Source organism: Geotrypetes seraphini, chromosome 1 (assembly GCF_902459505.1).
Source record: "Geotrypetes seraphini chromosome 1, aGeoSer1.1, whole genome shotgun sequence".
NCBI lineage: Eukaryota > Metazoa > Chordata > Amphibia > Gymnophiona > Dermophiidae > Geotrypetes > Geotrypetes seraphini.
Window position 1 is genome coordinate 339,153,071 of NC_047084.1, and position 19,916 is coordinate 339,172,986.

Below are 19,916 nucleotides of genomic sequence, written 5' to 3' on the forward strand. Positions count from 1 at the left end.
CCTGGATGTGGAAGTTGAGACTCACCTATCTGACATGTCATTTTGGAAAATGATTTCAGAAAATAAGAATAACCTTACTGAGTCAGACCAATGGTCCATCAAGCCCAGTAGCTTGTTCTCACGGTGGCCAATCCAGATCACTAGTACCTGGTGTCACAAACCCGGCACTGAAGTTAGGTTTGTGCCAGGAAAAAGACAAAAACCCCTAAACTTTAGGAGAGCTGATCAATGTGGCAGCACTTCCAGCAGCAGACTCTAGCCCTTATGAGAGTGCCCAAGAGCAGGAGCCTTGGGGGGAGGGGAAGCAGGATGAGTTTAGTAACTTCCCTAAGTCTAAAGCAGCCCCTAGCAAAAGGCACCCTAGTAGGCAGGCTCTTAATCAGGCTAGCACTCAGCTGCTGAAGCTAATTGAGCAGCAGCAGAAGGCTCAGCAAAAGCCAGCCCATCCCCTACTCAGGTTAGGGCGTGGCTTTCTTAGGTCTGATCAAAGCCAGCAGAGCAAGCTTGGAAGAGTCAGTCTGGATCCAGCAGTGGAAGGAGACTCTTGGCCAACAAATGAGATCGAGATGGAAGACTTGGAAGCTGTCCCCTTGGTGAACCAGCCGGTCTGCTCTCAGTCTGAGGAAGAGATGGACACTTACCTGGAACCTGAGGAAGCGCCCATGGAACTAAGCTAAGTTTTATTTTGGCTTTTTGGATTGCTGACTGTGTTTTGTTTTTGAATGCTGAGACTTATGCTGGGAGAGTGAGCATTACCAAGCTCACTACTGAGGAACTGTGCAATCTTTTAGAGGAAGTATGTTTTGTTTTTCTTTCCTCTGTTTGGAGAACTGTACCACTGAATGTTAGTGGGAATTGAGGGGAGAATCCACAGAAGATCCTTGGGCTGGGATTGTGGGGCCAGTATTGGCAGCTTTAATTGTGGATTCAGCAATTCCCCGTCTCCACCAGTTTACTGAAGTTGGGTGGAGAGGCCTGATTGCAGCTAGGCAATTACAGTGTGCTTTGAGAGCAATGAACTTTTAGGATTGACTGCTATAAGGACTGTGCTAGTTGATCCACTCCTGTTTTTGCAGTTATCCTTTTCCGATGTCCTCAAAGCTGACTAAGGACTGTTATACTTACCTGAGGAAAGGCTGAGTGTAATCTTGGGCAAGACCAAGTTTTGTTTGTATTTGTTTCTTTTGTTTTGCCTTGACCTTTGAAGCCTTAGCCACCTGGCTGAAGGAAGCTGGGTTAGGCATTAAAGACTTATTATTCTGAGGGGAACCAGGCTGTGCTGAACTTTATTTTGCTCCTCATATTAACACTAGCAGGGCCTTCAACCCATGAAGGCACGCCAGGGACTGTGTTTTGCACACCTCCCGGTAGCCATTCTGACTACTCGGTACCGGGGGTGTGACATTGGCCAAAACCCAAGATGTAGCGATATTCCATGTTACCGATACAGGACAAGCAGTGGCTTCCCCCATGTCTTTCTCAATAACAGACTATGGACTTTTCCTCCAGGAACTTGTCCAAACCTTTCTTAAAACCAGCTACGCTATCCACTGTTACCACATCCTCTGCCAATGCATTCCAGAGCTTAACTTCTCTGAGTGAAAAAAAATTTCCTCTAATTGGTTTTAAAAGTATTTCCCTGTAACTTCATCGAGCGTCCCCCTAGTCTTTGTAATTTTTGACGGAATCCCTGTTTTGTTACTGCTTTCTGAACTTATCTAGTGGAGTTACTCCTGGCCCAGTTTTCAAAGGCTTTAAGTGCCCATCTTGTCAGTTAGGTGACTAAATTGGTATCTTTGCAAAATTTACTAGGGCTAAGTTCCTAAATTAAAACTTCTAGTTTCAGTAGACTTATAATTTAGGAGCCTAAAAAGTAGGCTACAAAGTACAGCTAGGGTGGGGTAGGGTTACCATATGTCATCCCAATTTAAATTATACAAGTCAGATAAAAATTCTCGCAATGTCTTAACTTGTTCACATGTAAGTTTCACTGATTGTACAGTCCTTCTTGATTGTTAACCGCCCGTTATTATTATTATTATTATTACCCGGATATGTCTTCTTTTTAGAGGACTGTCTTGGTGTCCGGATGGTTTTCTGAACTGGAGAGTTTGTCCGGGTTTTGTCCCTCCCTCCAGTTCAGCTTCTAGCCCTCACCCTGGAGTCAAGTATGCCTTCCCCTTTACTTACCTCCTCTTGTAATTTCAATCTTCATGCAGCCAGCAGCGTAAATGACATGAACCTGCTGCCTTAGGCCTGCCCTGGAAGCCTTCTTTCTGCAGTGTCCCACCTATGCAGGAACGGGAAGTCTCAGCCTGCACTGGTGGAGGAGGGTTTCCTTTGACCTTGAGTCAGACTCAGGGCTGGATTTTCTAAGCTCTGACACTATCATAAAAAAATACCTTGGTGGGAGCGATTTTTTTTTTTTTTTTATAAATCTTTATTCATTTTTAAATCTTACATCAAGTGAATTATAAATAATACAACAATTTTCACAAATCATTTGTAAATACAATCATATATTCTTATAAAATAAAAATAGATACCCCCCCTATTATCAATAGTCCCATGACCATATAATATGTGTTTCCTACCCTAACCCAAATATAAACTAACCATGTGCTTAAGACATCTGATCATTATAGTAAGTAGTCAATGGTCCCCATATTTTTTTTTTTAAATTAAATTTTCCTTGTTGTAACGCTATCATCTTTTCCATCTTGTATATGTGGCAAACTGAATTCCACCAAAATGTATAATTTAACTTAGTATAATCTTTCCAATTTTGAGTAATTTGTTGCATGGCGACCCCTGTCAATATTAATAAAAGCTTGTTATTATTAGCAGAAATCGGGCTCTGAACTCTCATTGCTGTACCAAATAATATAGTATCATAAGAGAGTCCAACATGGTTTTCTAATAATTTATTAATTTGGGGCCAAATTAGTTTCCAAAAGGCATTTACACATGGACAGAAGAAAATTAAATGATCTAAAGTCCCCACTTCTAATCTACAATGCCAGCATCTATTGGATCGAGTGTTATCTAACTTCTGTAAACGTGTAGGGGTCCAAAAAACTATGTAACAAAAATAACCAAATTTGACTCATAGCTGCTGACCTTGTAGACCTTAATCTCCAAGACCAAAATCGTGGCCACTGAGAGGCAGAAATTGTCTGTCCAATCTCAGTACTCCAAATATCCCTAAGACCAGTTTTCTTTTTTTTATTCAAAAATCCATATAATATTTTATACCATTTTGCGGCTTGGTGTCCCAAAAAATCCGCCTGAAAACAGAGGAACTGCAAACTATGTTGAGTATTAAGACCTTTCCATTCAGGGTACCCTACCTGAATAGCCTGCTTCAATTGCAACCATTTAAAATATTGTGTTTTATTTAAGCCAAACTTATGTTGCAATTGTGAAAAACTAAGCAATGATCCATCTAAAATAACATCATTCAAAGTTCTAATACCTGCAATTGTCCACTGCTTCCAGACGATTTTAAATCCGCCAATTTTAATCTTGGAGTTTACCCAAATGGATTGATGCAATGATTTAGAAATTGGATCTGGTGATAAATTACTAATATATCTTAGTGTCTTCCAAGTATCAAGTAAAATTCTATTATCTTTGTATTTCCTGGGCAGTTTTATACTAATTACATGTTCTAAATGTAAAGGGAACTGGAGCCGCCAAATATAACCAATCAGGTACATTTTCCATGAGATCTGGGAGGATCCAATACACACCCTGTCTTAGAATATAGGCTTGATGGTACCTATAAAAATTTGGAAAATTTACCCCTCCCTCCACAATTGTTTTTTGAAGTGATGCTAAAGCAATTCTGGGTCTTTTACCAAAACAAACAAATTTTGTAAGAATATTGTTTAACTTTTTATAAAATGACCCCTGAAAAAATAATGGTATCATACTCATTTAATAACAAACCACAGGCAATATCATCATTTTGATTGTTTGACTTCTTCCCCACCAAGATAGATGTAAAGGATTCCATTGCTCACACAATTCTGTTATTTTTCTTAATAAAAGTTTTTCATTTTCTTTCACTGTATCATCAATTGTATTCTTAATAATTACATCTAAGTATTTTAAACCTTCATCTTTCCATATAAATGAATATGAGTCAAATAATTCTTCGGTACAATGAACATTAATTGGAAGAACTTCAGATTTACTCCAATTAATTTTATATCCAGAAAATCTTCCAAACTTCTCTAATAGAGTAAGTAAACATGGAATGGTACTCCCCGTTTCCCTTAAATAAAGTAAAATATCATCTGCATACGCAGAAAGTTTAAATTCCCAATTAGAGTATGGGATTCCTTTTATTCCCTTAGTTTGATTGATTGCAATTAACAAGGGTTCAAGAACAACATCAAAGAGTAAGGGGGATAAAGGACATCCTTGTCTAACCCCCCTTAGCAAGTTAAATCTATCTGATAAATTATTATTAATATATAATCTTGCACCAGGAGAGCTATACAATGTCTGAATCATTTTAATGAAACCGGAGCCTATACCAAACCATTCCAAAGCTTGATACATAAAATTCCATTCCACTCTATCAAATGCTTTTTCTGCATCCAAAGACACTAGAAAAGCTGGATCATTAATATTTTTTGCTAAATTTAAAGAATGGAGTGCTAATCTAGTATTATGTGAAGAATGTCTTTTAGCAATAAATCCTGTTTGGTGGACATCAATAATAAAAGGAAGAGCTTTTGCCAATCTTAATGCTAATACCTTAGCAATCAATTTATTATCTACATTTAACAAAGAGATAGGCCTGTAGTTTGAAACCAAAGTTGTATCTCTGTTTGGTTTTGGTAAGACAATAATTACAGAATCAGCCATAGTAATCTAATCTAATCTAATCCTTAGGTTTGTATACCGCATCATCTCCACGTTCGTAGTACCTGATATATTCCCATTATTCATTTGGTACTGATACAAATTTAATATATATGGTAAAATAATATTTTGAAATGATTTATAAAATTCAACAGTATAACCATCTCCCCCTGGAGCGGATCCAACTCTAAGAGATTTCAATGCCAATTCTATTTCTTTTAAAGATATAGGACCTTCTAAACTTCTTTTTATATGATCCGGAATATTTGGTCCATTAAGTGAATTTAAAAAATTTAACCCATCTTGTTCTTTATTTTCATAAGATTCAGAAGAATATAAATCCTTATAAAAATCAAGAAACTGTATTAAAATATCTTTAGTGTTAGTGTGTGTATTGCCCCGCATATCTTTAATTGCAACAATCTTAGATTTCCTTTTTTTTGCCTTAAGAAAATTTGCTAGCAACCTCCCAGCCTTATTTGAATTACCATAATACTGAGCTTGCCGAGAGAACATATCTTTCCTCACAAATTGAGAAGAAATCTCATTATACTTTGCTTTTGCTTTTAATAATTTTTGTAATATAGCTTGTTGCCATTTCTCAATTAATTTATTTTCTAATACTTTAATTTCTTTTTCCAAATCAACAAATTGTTTTTTAAGTTGTTTTTTAATAAATGCTGAATAAGAAATGATATTTCCTCTCATTGTTGCTTTAAAAGCATCCCATAATATCTCAATATTTATATACATAGTAACATAGTAGATGACGGCAGATAAAGACCCGAATGGTCCATCCAGTCTGCCCAACCTGATTCAATTTAAATTTTTTTTTTTTTTTCTTCTTAGCTATTTCTGGGCGAGAATCCAAAGCTTTTCCCGGTACTGTGTTTGGTTTCCAACTGCCGAAATCTCTGTTAAGACTTACTCCAGCCCATCTACACCCTCCCAGCCATTGAAGCCCTCCCCTGCCCATCCTCCTCCAAACGGCCATGCACAGACACAGACCGTACAAGTCTGCCCAGTAACTGGCCTAGTTCAATCTTTAATATTATTTTCTGATTCTAAATCTTCTGTGTTCATCCCACGCTTCTTTGAACTCAGTCACAGTTTTACTCTCCACCACCTCTCTTGGGAGCGCATTCCAGGCATCCACCACCCTCTCCGTAAAGTAGAATTTCCTAACATTGCCCCTGAATCTACCACCCCTCAACCTCAAATTATGTCCTCTGGTTTTACCATTTTCCTTTCTCTGGAAAAGATTTTGTTCTACGTTAATACCCTTTAAGTATTTGAACGTCTGAATCATATCTCCCCTGTCTCTCCTTTCCTCTAGGGTATACATATTCAGGGCTTCCAGTCTCTCCTCATACGTCTTCTGGCGCAAGCCTCCTATCATTTTCGTCGCCCTCCTCTGGACCGCCTCAAGTCTTCTTACGTCTTTCGCCAGATACGGTCTCCAAAACTGAACACAATACTCCAAGTGGGGCCTCACCAATGACCTGTACAGGGGCATCAACACCTTCTTCCTTCTACTGACTACGCCTCTCTTTATACAGCCCAGAATCCTTCTGGCATCCGAATTATTAATTTGAAAAAATTCATTCATTTTTAATTTAAAATCTTCCAGAAAGTTCGAGTCCACAAGCAAAGCATTATCAAATCTCCAAATTGATTTAGAATATACTGGGTCATCATTATGTAAGTCAATCCACACACCAGCATGATCCGAAATTACAATTAGGTCAATAACAGCCTTCTTCACACGTTGAGCTATATTATTAGAAACAAAGATATAATCTATTCGTGAAAAAGACTTATGGACTTGAGAACAAAATGAGTATTCCAGATCATTAAAATGAAGAATACGCCATATATCAACTAAATTACAAGATTGTACTAAATTGTCTAAACCTAACGACTTCATCATTTTACTTGGCCTTTTATCCATAATCGGATCCATTACAGCATTAAAATCTACTACTACTAAATTAGAAGCAGCCAGTGGTAATAGTATTTGTTGAATTTTTTTGAAGAACTCCATTTGACTCGAATTAGGAGCATATAAATTAAATAAATCCAGGGCTGTATTTCCCAGAACCATTTTAACATGTACCCATCTTCCTAAGGGATCAGAATTTATTAATTGAAAGTCAGCATTACATTTCCTATTTACAAGAATAACTACTCCAGCTTTTTTCCCAACAGCAGGTGCGAACAAACATTTAGATATCCAACCTCCCATCAGCTTCTTAGATTCAACCACTGAAAGATGTGTCTCTTGAATGAGATATATATCTGCATTCTGTTTATGTAGAAAAGCTAACATTTTCTTTCTCTTGATTGGGAGATTTAGACCATTGACGTTTAAAGAGAAAATTTTAATATCCATCTAAACTTGTGAAAAAATTTTGACAAATAACTCTATAATAAATATCATGATCAGACATCAGCACATTTTTAAGATATCTCTCCTTATTACTTAAGGATTCATATCTCTTAGAATCTTCATTTCCCCTATCCCATAACCTATTCCCTCCCATTCCCCCCCAAATATTTAATAGTTGTGTAAACTTGGCAACACACATATTAGTTCAGGTAATAGAACACTCCAAAAAGACCTTATTCTACTAAAAAATTCTAATAAGTCACAAATTAAATTGAATAATAATCATATTTAAGTAACACAAAAAATTATATTTCTTTTCCCAGTTTAAATCCTTTCCATATTTAAAAGTAGGTCACAACCACTGTAAATTCAAATCTAGAACACAAATCTTTTCCCCTTATATCATAGAATTATAATTATATTAGAAACACATTAAAATTGTTCTGTGAAGTCTAAATCTTTTTAAAACCCCTTCTAAGTATTTCGGTCACTGAATATTTAATAATATCCATCATCTCTTATTACTCTTTATACTTACAGGATCACATTTGTATTGCTTATATCATGTAAAATGATGAATTGAAGCATGTGAGGAAAAAGAAGATCATAAATAGACCATTACTTAAAACTGTCGTATACCATGTTCTTAACCTTCCTTAATGAATTCACTATAGTTATCAAAGGAAAGCTCCTTGTTTTGTTGAGCTCCTTAAAATATATTTGAATATACTATTTCAAGTATTTTAATCCGTTTTATATTCCCTCAAACTGTACTCTCTGTTATCTTTGATCATACCACTCTTATTACATGTATATGCTTTATAAAGAATATTTTCTTAAAAATCATCTTCATTCTAGTAAGAGCCCATTTTTCCTCTATATATTTCCAGTATACTAGTAACATATCAGGAATACACAAACATACATCCAAGAGTCTTCAAGGCAGAGCTCTCCCCCGATGAGAACGCCACCACAGAAATACATACAAGCCATGCGCACACCACCATCCCCCCACAATCCAGATTTGTAACGAAGAAAGAGAACCTTTTCTCCTTTATTCATTGATATGCAATGTAATTCCTCATTTTCTTACTTCTTCTTTAAACTTTCCCACTAGTGTTCTAATCCTCGATATTCTCTTCATTCCTCTTCACCCGATGGCAGTGCGTTGTACTTTATTTCCATGACATCCGGTTCATTAATGTAACTTTTTTTTCCCCCCAAGACGTATATCCTGTCCCATAGACTTCTGGGAATACGAGTTTCAACAGTTCCTATGACGAATTTTTAAACATTCTTCGTTCTCTTTTTCATCAACTGATAAAGATGTAATAATCATGTACACACAGCCCACATACATCCCCTTGGCCCCATCCCCACGAGAAGGAGGCTCTACCTCAAAAAACTCCCGGACATATAATCCGCATTCTTCCCAATATAATTCACTGGATATAAATTCCATTTATTATCACATCTTCATATCGGACATTTAGACATTTAATATATCAAAGGAGCAGACCCATATTTGTAAATTTAGGTATATGAAATCGGGATATCCACTTCACTACTAGAAAGTTATCAAAACATCATACTTCCGTTGCTTTTAACTCCATAAAGATTCCTTACATATTAGAAAAATTTTCCCATTAACTGAAATAATATAATATTTTACTCATACTTCCATTTCAAAGCACCTATATCTCCTTCCAAAATACTAAATAATCATAACCCTCCTACAGATTTCCATTTTATCTTGAAATAAAAAACATCTTATTGAATTCAAACATTTTCCATAACATAGAATGTTTACTGTATTACATATTCTGTGTAGAAAGATCGTTAGAGAGAATTCCTATTTGAAAACTGCATACGTTCCAATTGAAAATATAAAGTTATCTTTCTTAACAAAACAAATATTATAGTAGATTCATAACAACAAAATATATCATTGAAAATGTAAATTATGTTGACATTGGCAGTTCTTGATCTTGAATAAATTTTTGCAGCTGTTCTGGATCATCAAAGGTTAAAGTTTTATTTCCTAAAGTAACTTTCATGTTTGCAGGGTAAACTAAACCAAACTTAGCTCCCAATTCTCTTAATTGCGGTCTTAATTCTAACAACTTTTTCCGTTTAATAGCAGTGTTTTTTGCGAAATCCGGAACAAAATGGATGTAAGCATCTTGATATTTTAGACCTTTATTTTGCTTTGCCAGCTGAAATACTTCAAGACCTGTTGGTGTCGCAATAATTTAAAAATCAGCGGCCTTGGACCCTTCTGTTTTTCTGATCTTCTTGTCGGCACCCTATGCGCTCTTTCTACCTCTATAGGGAACTTTGTTTTAAACGGAAGTATTTTGGGTAACAGATTTTCAATAAAAGATACCGCATTTCCTTTTTCCGCCCCTTCCGGTAAGCCAAGCAAACGTAAATTACTCCTCCTTTCACTGTTTGAGCAATCTTCCAGCTCTCTAGTAAGTAACTCAATTTTTTTCCTTTCCGTTTTATTATGGCATACTTCTTCCTCTACCATTATCATTCTTTCTTCTAAATTTTATTTTATTTCCATCAGATCCATTTTTTTATTTAAAGTTGAAACTTCATCTGTCAGCTCAGCAACCTTTTTTACTATAGTCGATAAAATTTCTTTAATTACCTTCAATTCCTTCATTACTTCCACATCTCCAGTTTTTAAAGCCATCTCTTGTTCTGTCTTCGCTCATTTACTGCTTCCCGACACTGCAAAGTCATTTTTGTTTTGTTTCCCCGACGCCATCTTCTATATTTCCTTATTTAGATAAAATAAGTCCAAAAACTTTAATTTTCTGTGACTTTTAAATTCTTTTAAGGTCTTTTAACACGGAGCTCCCTTACTACCCAACCTTCCTCATGCATGTCCAAGCCACCTGGCAGCGATTTTTTGTTTTACAGGCGATTCTCAGCACAATAGCATTCAAATTATATGCATGCTATGTGTACAGAAAATTGCCGATATAAGGGGAGGTGGTGTGCTCAAAAGAAAAATCGCTAGCACAGCTCTTCCTCCTGCCTGCACTGGCAAGCGGGGAGAACAGGGGCTGCTTTTTTTTAATGGGCGCAGCTGTTGTGTGTGCACCACACAAACAAGAGCTGCGCCTATAACCCCCACCCCCATCATCAGGGTACTTTTATGTGATCAGCAGGAGGGATGACAATTCCCTCTTACCACAGAGTTGGGAACCCTGACACCCCCCAACAACCCCCCACCACACAAGCCTGATGGTCTACTGGGCCATCTCTCCCCCAACCCCCCATATCATTTTTGGAAAGACCAGCAGGAGGGATGCGTACTCTCTCCTGCTGCTGGGTCGGGGACCCATGATCCTCCCAACTCCCACCACACAAGCCTGGTGGTCTACTGGGCCATCTCCCCCCCAACCCCCCATATCATTTTTGCAAAGACCAGCAGGAGGGATGCGTACTCTCTCCTGCCGCTGGGTCGGGGACCCACAATACTCCCCACAAGCCTGGTGGTCTAATAGGCCATCCCCCTCTCCGACCCCTCCATACCTATTTCTTGAAGACCAGCAGGAGGGATGCTTACTCCCTCCTACCAGCAGGCCCGCCTCTTCAAAATGATGAGTCTTCCCTTTCCCAGTGCATCCTGGGATGCACCAGGGTGGGGCTGAATGCTCTGATTGGCTCAGGCACCTAAGAGCCCTCCTGGGGGCGGAACGGGCCTTGGCCAGCCGAAATGCAGCATGCCTGGGTGTGGGGCCATGGGTCCGGATTTTCCTTTTGTAAAATCTGGTAACCCTAGTATTACTTCCCCTATAACAGAGATCCCAAACCACCGGGCCACGAAACAGTACGGGGCCATGGGCTGTGCCAAACTGGGCTGCACAGAAAATTTCATTTTATATATTACTGGCAGTCCCCAGGTTCTGGCTTGCTCCCTCCTCCCAGCTGCTCCTACACATTGCCTGCAGCTGACCCGGAGGCCTACCCTCTAGGCTTCTGGGTCAGCCGTGGGCAACGTGTAGGAACCACAGTTCTGGCTTTGTGAAGATAAGTGCAGCTGGGAGGATGGAGCCGGCCAGAACAGGTATACACCCGCCGAGAGGGAGGAACAAACTTAGGACACAGAATAGAGGGAGGGAAGGATGAAGAGGAGCACGTTGGGACATGAGAGAGGAGGTGCGTTAAGACAGAGAAGGAAGGGAGGGAGCACAAACTTCGGACAAAGGATGGAAAGAAAGAGGGAGGGAGCATGAACATGGGACACAGAATGGAGGAAAGGAGAGGAGCATGAACTTGGGACATAGAGATGCTGAGGTGGGGGAGGGAATAGAAAGGGAGGGAAAGAGAGGGAAAGAGAGATGGTGCATATGGGGAAATGAAGAAAGTGGCGAATTGTTGGGCATATGAAGGGATTGAGAAATATTGGATATGGTGGTGGGAGAGGCATGAGGTATAGATGCATGGGGAAGAGAGAGATGAGAAGGAGAAATGTCGGATGTGGTGGTGGAGAGGGAACATTAGGACGGATGAAGAATAAAAGTAAGTATAAACATCCTATCTTTTCTTTCTATTTAAACTACAGTACTTTATTTTGAGGACTGTTTAGTGTAATAATTAGATTATATATTATGTACTTTATTGATTATGCACTTGAATCCCTCCACACCCCCACACCCAGGTTCATGGAAAAATTGTCTTGCATGAAACCGGTCCCTGGTGCAAAAAAGATTGGGAACTGCTACCCTATGAAATGGAGTAAAATCTTATCAGCTCTTAAGAAACACAGGGCTGTTGCCTGTTTGCAGGAAACTTGGTTATCAGAGACTGAAACTAGAGAATGACAGGGGACGGGTACCTGTAGGGCTGGAATGGGACAGAGCCCGTGGGGATAGAGACAGAGCCCATGGGGAAGAGATAGGGACAAAACTTGTCCCCATGTCATTCTCTAAAAACTTGAGACTAGTATCAATACGTAAAAACTTAACACATCTTAGACAATTGGCAACTGAATTTAGTGATTTTAAAAAAACTACTGTTAAATGGCATCATTTGTGTCTTGTCTGCCAACTGCAAAGTCATTCCATCATGTGCCCAACTGCTCAAGCATCTTGCTGTTACTGCAACAGATTCACCTATCATTGTTGGCATTGAGGAACATTTCCAACATGTAATAGACACTTGTTTTCCTGTTTATCTACTACATAGTTTAGGTTCTGTTCTACACCCATGTCTTAAATACAATCCAAATACCTTCCCAGATGATGTAAAGACATAGGCAACTGAATTTTTAGGAAGGTTGTGCCAAAACCAGATAGAAATGGATGACTCTATTTATGATTTAAAAACAGTTGTACAAAATATTTTTCCTTTTTATACTTTAATAAAAGGATTTAAATATAAAATCATAAGTGTTCAAGGCTCGTGCACATGATGGCAAATAAAGGTCAAATGGCCCATCTAGTCTGCCTATCTACAGTAACCATTATCTCTTTCTCTCTCTGAGAGATCCCATGTGCCTATCCCAGGCCCTTTTGAATTCAGATAGTCTCTGTCTTCACCACCTCTTCTGGGAGACTGATCCATGCATCTACCACCCTAATAAAGTACTGTAAAAAAGTATTTCCTTAGATTACTCTGGAGCCTATCACCTCTTAACTTCATCCTATGCCCTCTCATTGCAGTTTCCTTTCAAATGAGACTCGACTCATGCGCATTTACATTACGTAGGTATTTACTGTAAACATCTCTATCATATCTCCCCTCTCCCACCTTTCCTCCAAAGTATAAAGATTGAGATCTTTAAGTCTGTCCCCATATGCCTTATGATGAAGACCAGAGTCCATGAGCAGAGTCCACGGGGACGGGGTAGGGACAGGGATAGAGCTTGCGAGGATGGGGCAGAGACAGGGACAATGCTCACAGAGACAGAGCCTTGCGGGGACAGGGGGGGAGAGGGATGGGGACAAACTATGTCCAACTACCCAAAAAAATCTCAGGAAGGACATACAAAACTCCTAAAACTAATGAATTATGCCCTATTGGAAACCATAGGAGGGATCTACCTAGACACTACCAGGTCTACCCACTGCACTCAAACAAAGACCCACTCATTCACTTAACACACAAAAAAACAAGAAAAAAAAGGAAAAAAAGTGGAGAAAAAGCCTCAGTTCATCTTCATATGCCAAAAAACTCCACTTATAAACAACCATTAAGCAAGGTCCAAAATATATCAGTTCACTCAGCAGTGAGAAACACTATAGTAGCCCTCGTAGGAACCACCTTTAAAAAAAAAATCTAGCACGCCAAATTACAAAACTTCAAAAAATGTGAGTAAAGCAAGCAGCACATATATGAGTCTCAAACACAGTCAGTGGTAAGCAGGGAAAAACAAACAAACACTTAGCTGCAGACGGTGTCCAGGCTGTCTTCCATGCATCCAAAAAGTGCAAATCTGTCTGGCCCCGCAACCACTCTTTTCCGACGGGGAAACCTGTTTCGCTGAGCTGCGTCACAGGAATGATTCCAGCCTACTGCACCAGCAACTATAGAGGCTCTCCAAGTGCTCCAACTGCTCACATCCACACACACACAAGCATAGAAGGATGTGAGCAGTTGGAGCACTTGGAGAGCCTCTACAGTTGCTGGTGGAGTAGGCTGGAATCATTCCCCTGACGCAGCTCAGTGAACTGATACATTTTGGACCTTGCTTAATGGTAGTTTATAAGTGGAGTTTTTTGCCATATGAAGATGAACTGAGGCTTTTTCTCCACTTTTTTTTTTCTTGTTTTTTGTGTGTTAAGTGAATGAGTGGGTCTTTGTATGAGTGCAGTGGGTAGACCTGGTAGTGTCTAGGTAGGTCCCTCCTATGGTTTCCAATAGGGCATAATTCATTAGTTTTAGGACAAACTATGTGCCCCTGTCATTCTGTAGCTGAAACACTGAAATTACAGTGACTGTGAGTTAAGGATGTTTGTTATTCTTCTGTGTGTCAGCCTAGCTATCGCTACCATTCAGCATTTTTAGTTGGCATTACTTATGTCAGCGAAGGCCTATGGGAAATTATATCAATCTGACTCTGGCATGGGAATGCAGATAGACTCTGTAAGGCAGGGAGACTGTGTTAAGTATCCCTGATATGTTTTAAGATGCCCTGATTGAATCATGACTAGCTAAAAGGTGTTAATGTCTGATTAAGAGGGTGCTTAGGACAATGGCCTGCTTGAATGGGACAAAGAAGCCAGAGACTAATCCCATCACCATGCTTGCAGGTATCACACCCTCCTTAGCAATTAAATTAACCATTGTTACAAACAGTTTACAAATTCTAAACAGAAAGATACTGGGAGATACAATATTTTCTCTATTCAGAATAAGATTCCAAGGTATAAAAGCCTGCTCTCTGCTCTATCAATCTATCTCTCTTTCTATCTAGCTATCTCTTGGCACTTGGCTTGGCACTCTGGTTCGGTCTTGGCCCTCTCTCACTCTTTCTTTCTTTCTCTGGCTCTCCCTAGAACTGCAAACTGCTATGCTCTCTTATTTAATTGTAATGCTTAATTGTAATGATTATAAATATTGCTTTTCTGTAAGCCTATTTCTATAATATATTCTTTATATAATCACCTCTGGCTGTGCTCGTTTATTCTACTTCCTAGTGAGTCATCTGTGAGGGAACTGAACCTGGGACCTGGCGTTGGTCAGTGCACATTTCACTTAACCCCTACCACCATACATTGGGGGGGGGGGGGGCTAAGAACGAAACTGACATTTTGGGAGCTTGTCTGGGAATTGAACCCAGGACCTCTTGCACCCAAAGCAAGAATCATACCACTAGATGGGCACAGAGGGGGTGGCGCTACTAGTACACAAGGATTTACCTTGCAAAATAGAACATCAGCTCATAGGAGTCAGAATGGGGGAGTTACAAGGGCCGTGGCCTCCCCCACAATTAGTGATGGCTCAGCTCCCCCAACTTACCTCCTCATCTGGCGGTTGTATTTTTAAATCTTTGGTATGAAGGGTATGTTTGTTTGTTATTTCCTTACTCCCTCCCTCCCTCCCCCAGCAGGACACTGAGGCATGACCTCTTCAGCTCTGGACTACCTCACACCTGCTCTCCCCACCACCTCAGGTCGCTGTTATTTTAAATGCTCTGGCAACCGCGGCACAGAGTCCACGAGATGAGCCTTCTTCCATCCACCTGCCCCAGAAGTCTTCATTCAGCAGCAACTTCCTGTTCCCACCTAGGTGGGCTGTTGCTGAATGAGGGGTTCCAGGGTAGGCCGGTGGCAGAAGGCTCATCTTGTGGATGCTGCACCATGGCTGCCAAAACATTTAAAATAACAGCGACCCGGGGGGGGGGGCAGGTGTGGGAAAGTCTGGAGATGAAGAGATCGTGCTACAGGGGCCTTCTGGGAGGGAGGGAGGAAGGAAGGAAAGAGGAGTATACGCTACATGCCACGGACTGGGGATAGGAGATTGGGGTTTGGGAAGACAGGGAGAACAGATGCTGCATGGGCTGGGGGTGGGTGCGAAGGCAGGGAAGAACAGATGTTGCTCAGGCTGGGAGGGGGTTGAGAATTACAAATGCTCTATGGGCTGGGGGATTGGAAGGGATAGATGCTGCATGAATGGGTGCTGGGAAGGGAAGGAACAAGATGCTGCCAGTGGGGAAAGGAAAAGAAAATTGTTATACATAGGTGCATGGAGTGGGAGGGAAAGGGAAATGGTATACATGGGGAGAGGAAGAAGAGGGGAGAATTGTTGGACATGATAGTGGTGGAGAGGAGGGAAGGAGAAATATTACACTGGGAGGGAGGACAGATGACTCAAAGAAGGGAGAGAAAGAGAGAGTTGTCAGACCACTGGAAGGGGAAAGAGAGATGCCAGACTAGATAAAGGGAGGAGAGGAGAAAGAGATACCAGACTGTGGAAAGGATAGAAGAGAGATATTAGACCATGGAAGGGGGAGGGAAGGAGAGAAAGATGCCAGACCATGGGAGCGGAGATACCAGACCATATTAGGGGGTAAGGAGGAAGACTGAGATGTTAGACCACAGGAGAGAAAGGGAGGGGATGGGGGCAAAGTAATGGGCGTGGCAGGAAAGATAGATAGAAGAAATGCTTCTTATGGGATAGATGGGAATAGGGGAGAAGAAAGAGAGAGAAGATGGTACACATGGATAGATGGGATGGGAAGGTAAGACACGGAAAAGTAGATTTTGAGAAGAAAGCAGAAAAATGTAAGAAACTTGAATGTTAAAAGTTAATGCCAAAGATGAATGTAGGGCAGAAATTGAAGGAGAGTAAAACAGCAAATGGATTAGAAGGCCCTGGAAACACAAGAGCACAGATAGATGGAAGTGCAACCAGAGACTGGGAAAAGATAATTAGATTACCAGACAACAAAGGTAGGGAATATTATTTTATTTTCAATTTAGTGATTGAAATGTATCAGTTTTGAAAATTTATGTCTGCTGTGTATATTTTGCACTGTTCAGGAAGAAATTAATTTTTTTCTATTTCTCAGCTAGGTTCAGCCATCTCCCTATATAATCTATGATTTTATTTGTTTAGATACTGGCTAACCCTTTGAAATGTGCTTTCTTTTTTTTTTCTTTTTCTTTTAACAAACACTTAAAATAGTTCTTATTTAAATTCTTTCATTAAATATGTTTTTTTTTCACAAATATAACTATTTCACCTAACTTTTATCATTGGTTTATTGAAGCTATCTTTTATAAACAGGACCTAAACATTGATTTCAAAATTAAAGACACCAAAATATTCAAAACAAAGTTATTGAAAGCCAGCTCAGAGAAGGTTGAAAAACGTGTCAGGTCTCCCAATGTGAATTCACTTCAGGAGAGTGGAGCAGCTTCAACCAAGGCAGTCCCTTCAGCCATGCTAAAGGAATCCAACCCTAATGTGGATTACCTCAGGAATCCCAGCACTGTGATTCCACCGATCACTCCTGACCATTCTGCCATCCCCACCAACATGAGCAGAAGCCCTGTGGCTGGAACTGGACTGGTATATCATAATTACAGGTGAGAAGACAAGGAAATCATGGCCTTCTAATACAGTACCCTGACGCACTACTGGGTGATGAATAATCAAATCAAACAAGTGTCCCAAAGGTATGATCACTTGGCACAAAACAAGAAACACTCACCTTAAATGAATGCCCTTTTAAACTAACAAATGGAGCTCAGAACCATAGATAATGTGGAAATCACAAACAGGGACAAGCCCTCAAATGTGTTTCCTTCATGTCTATCATTGCTCCATCTAAAGTTAGTTTGAAGGATATTCTTATGGTTTCTTTTTTTTTTTTTTTTTTTATTAACTTTATTGATTTTTTATGCTAAAATACAGTGCCACAAATTATACAGACATGAATATCAATATAAGCACTTAAATTCCACTAATAACAGTGCATAAGATAAATATCCCATCCCTCCTCTCCATCAATTTAATCAAAAAAATTAATACAAAAAAATATTCCTCCCAACCACTCTCCCCGTCCTGGACATGTATAAAAATAAACAAAACCTAGATAACTATATTGAATTAACAAAGGAGGTCAACGGCCCCCAAACCAAATTAAATAATTTACAATACCCCAACATATCTGCATTCATCTTTTCGCATTTGTACCCTAAACATAAACTGGCCCACCAAAACGGAAAGTTGAGGCAATCGTAATTCTTCCAATTGCGGGTTATCATCTATATACCTATCCCTGTCATAATCAAGAAGAGCCTACCTTTTTAGCGATCCATGGGAGGTTTGACATGCAGCAATGTTCCACATATAATTGCCTCATATGTCAAAGGGATTGTTGATTCCAGTATGAGGTTAATCTATCCCCATATTGACTTCCAGAAGCTGAGTATCAAAGGACAATATAACAACAGATGATCCAGTGTCTAAATGACAGTGCCAGCATCTATTAGATTTAGAACTATCCAACTTGTGAAACCTAACAGGGGTCCAAAAAGATCTATGTAACAGAAAAAACCACGTTTGTCTCATAGATGCTGACGCTGTACATTTCATCCTCCAAGTCCAAATTCGTGCTCCAAATGTCTCTAAGACTATTTTTTGGTTTCTTATTCAAGAATTCAGAAATTAATTTATACCACCAGGCAGATTAATGCCCCAGCAAATCTGTCTGGAAGCATAGAACCTGCAAACTATAATAATTTTTAAGAGTCTGCAAGTCAGGGAACCCACTCTGGCCTGCTTCAACTGCAACCACCTATAATTTTGAGATTTTGCAATTCCAAATAATTGTTGCAGTTGTGAAAAATCAAGCAGTTTCCCATTAGATATAACATCATCTAATGTTCGAATGCCTGCCTGCATCCAGTGCTTCCAGAAGATCCCAGACCTGCCTATTTGAACCTTGGAGTTTAACCATAAGGATTGATAAGTGGATTTCTCTACTGGAACCTCTGTTAATTTATTAATAAATTTCAATGTTTTCCAGGTATCAAATAAAATACTATTGTCCTTAGCATATCTAGGAAACTTGATACTCAGCACATGAAACAATCGCAACGGGGACATAATTTGCCACTCTAAATACAGCCAATCGGGAAGATTTTCCATAAGCTCGGGAAGGATCCAGTACATACCTTGGCACATTATATAGGCTTGATGGTACCTATAAAAGTTTGGGAAATTTACCCCACCCCTGCAATTGGTTTTAATTTACCTCACCCTCCGCAATTGGTTTTTGTAAAGATACTAAAGCAATTCGAGCAGTTTTACCCAGCCAAATAAATTTAGTAAGTCTCCATTCTCTTCTCAAGCTGTTCAACACGGGTGTTGCTTATTTCCATCTGCTGGGACAGGTTGGAAACCTCAATCTGCAGACCCTGTAATTTAGATGTTGTTTCCTTCAGCAGTTTTTTTTTTATTATCTGTAGGTCTGCTATAACCTGCTCCAGGAGTTCATCAGATTCCTTTGGCAGAGGAATTTAACATGGTACTGAGGGATCAGCTTTCAGCCTCTTAGCTTCTCCTCCTGATGTACAAGCAGCATCCTTCTTATTTTGTCTTCCTGAAACCATAGTTGATCTTTAGTAATGCCGTACTTCAGAAAAAAAAGAGAGAAGGATCTTTTTGAATTCCTTCAGAACATTCAAATATGTGAGGTAGGGAAGAGCAGTGAGACTATGCTGCCATCTTACTCGCCTCCAAGTTCCGGAACCTTATGGTTTCAAAAAGTGCTTGACTATTTAGAAGTCCATTTCAAATGCAAAATAATTCAAACCGGAAGATAGAGAATTGAGAGAGTCATGCAAGGATGAAATTATTCTCCTGAATTCCATCCAGCGAGTGGGTTCGCTGAAGAAGCTGTTCTGACGAAATGCGTCAGAACCCGCTGCAATGAGACAACTTCAGATATGTTCAAGATTAGTATTCAAGTTTAGAATTTAAGTTTAATTTCAAAAAAAGCCTTAAAAAATTATTTTGCATTTGAAATGGACTTCTAAATAGTCAAGCACTTTTTGAAACCAAAAGAAAATCCTTCAAACTAACTTTAGATGGAGCAATGATAGACATTAAGGAAACACATTTGAGGGCTTGTCCCTGTTTGTGATTTCCACACCATCTATGGTTCTGAGCTCCGTTTGTT

General features: G+C 39.5%; 1 protein-coding gene across 6 annotated transcripts in view; it reads left to right on the forward strand.

Annotated features, from left to right (window-relative positions):
- Positions 1 to 19,916, forward strand: part of CDKL2 (cyclin dependent kinase like 2) — a 226,498-nt gene that overhangs the window by 187,544 nt on the left and 19,038 nt on the right. For all 6 annotated transcript variants that reach the window (XM_033960450.1, XM_033960445.1, XM_033960484.1 and 3 more), the window contains one exon: positions 17,015 to 17,316. In XM_033960450.1, the coding sequence (XP_033816341.1) occupies positions 17,015 to 17,316 (302 nt within the window). The remainder of the gene's footprint in view (positions 1 to 17,014; positions 17,317 to 19,916) is intronic.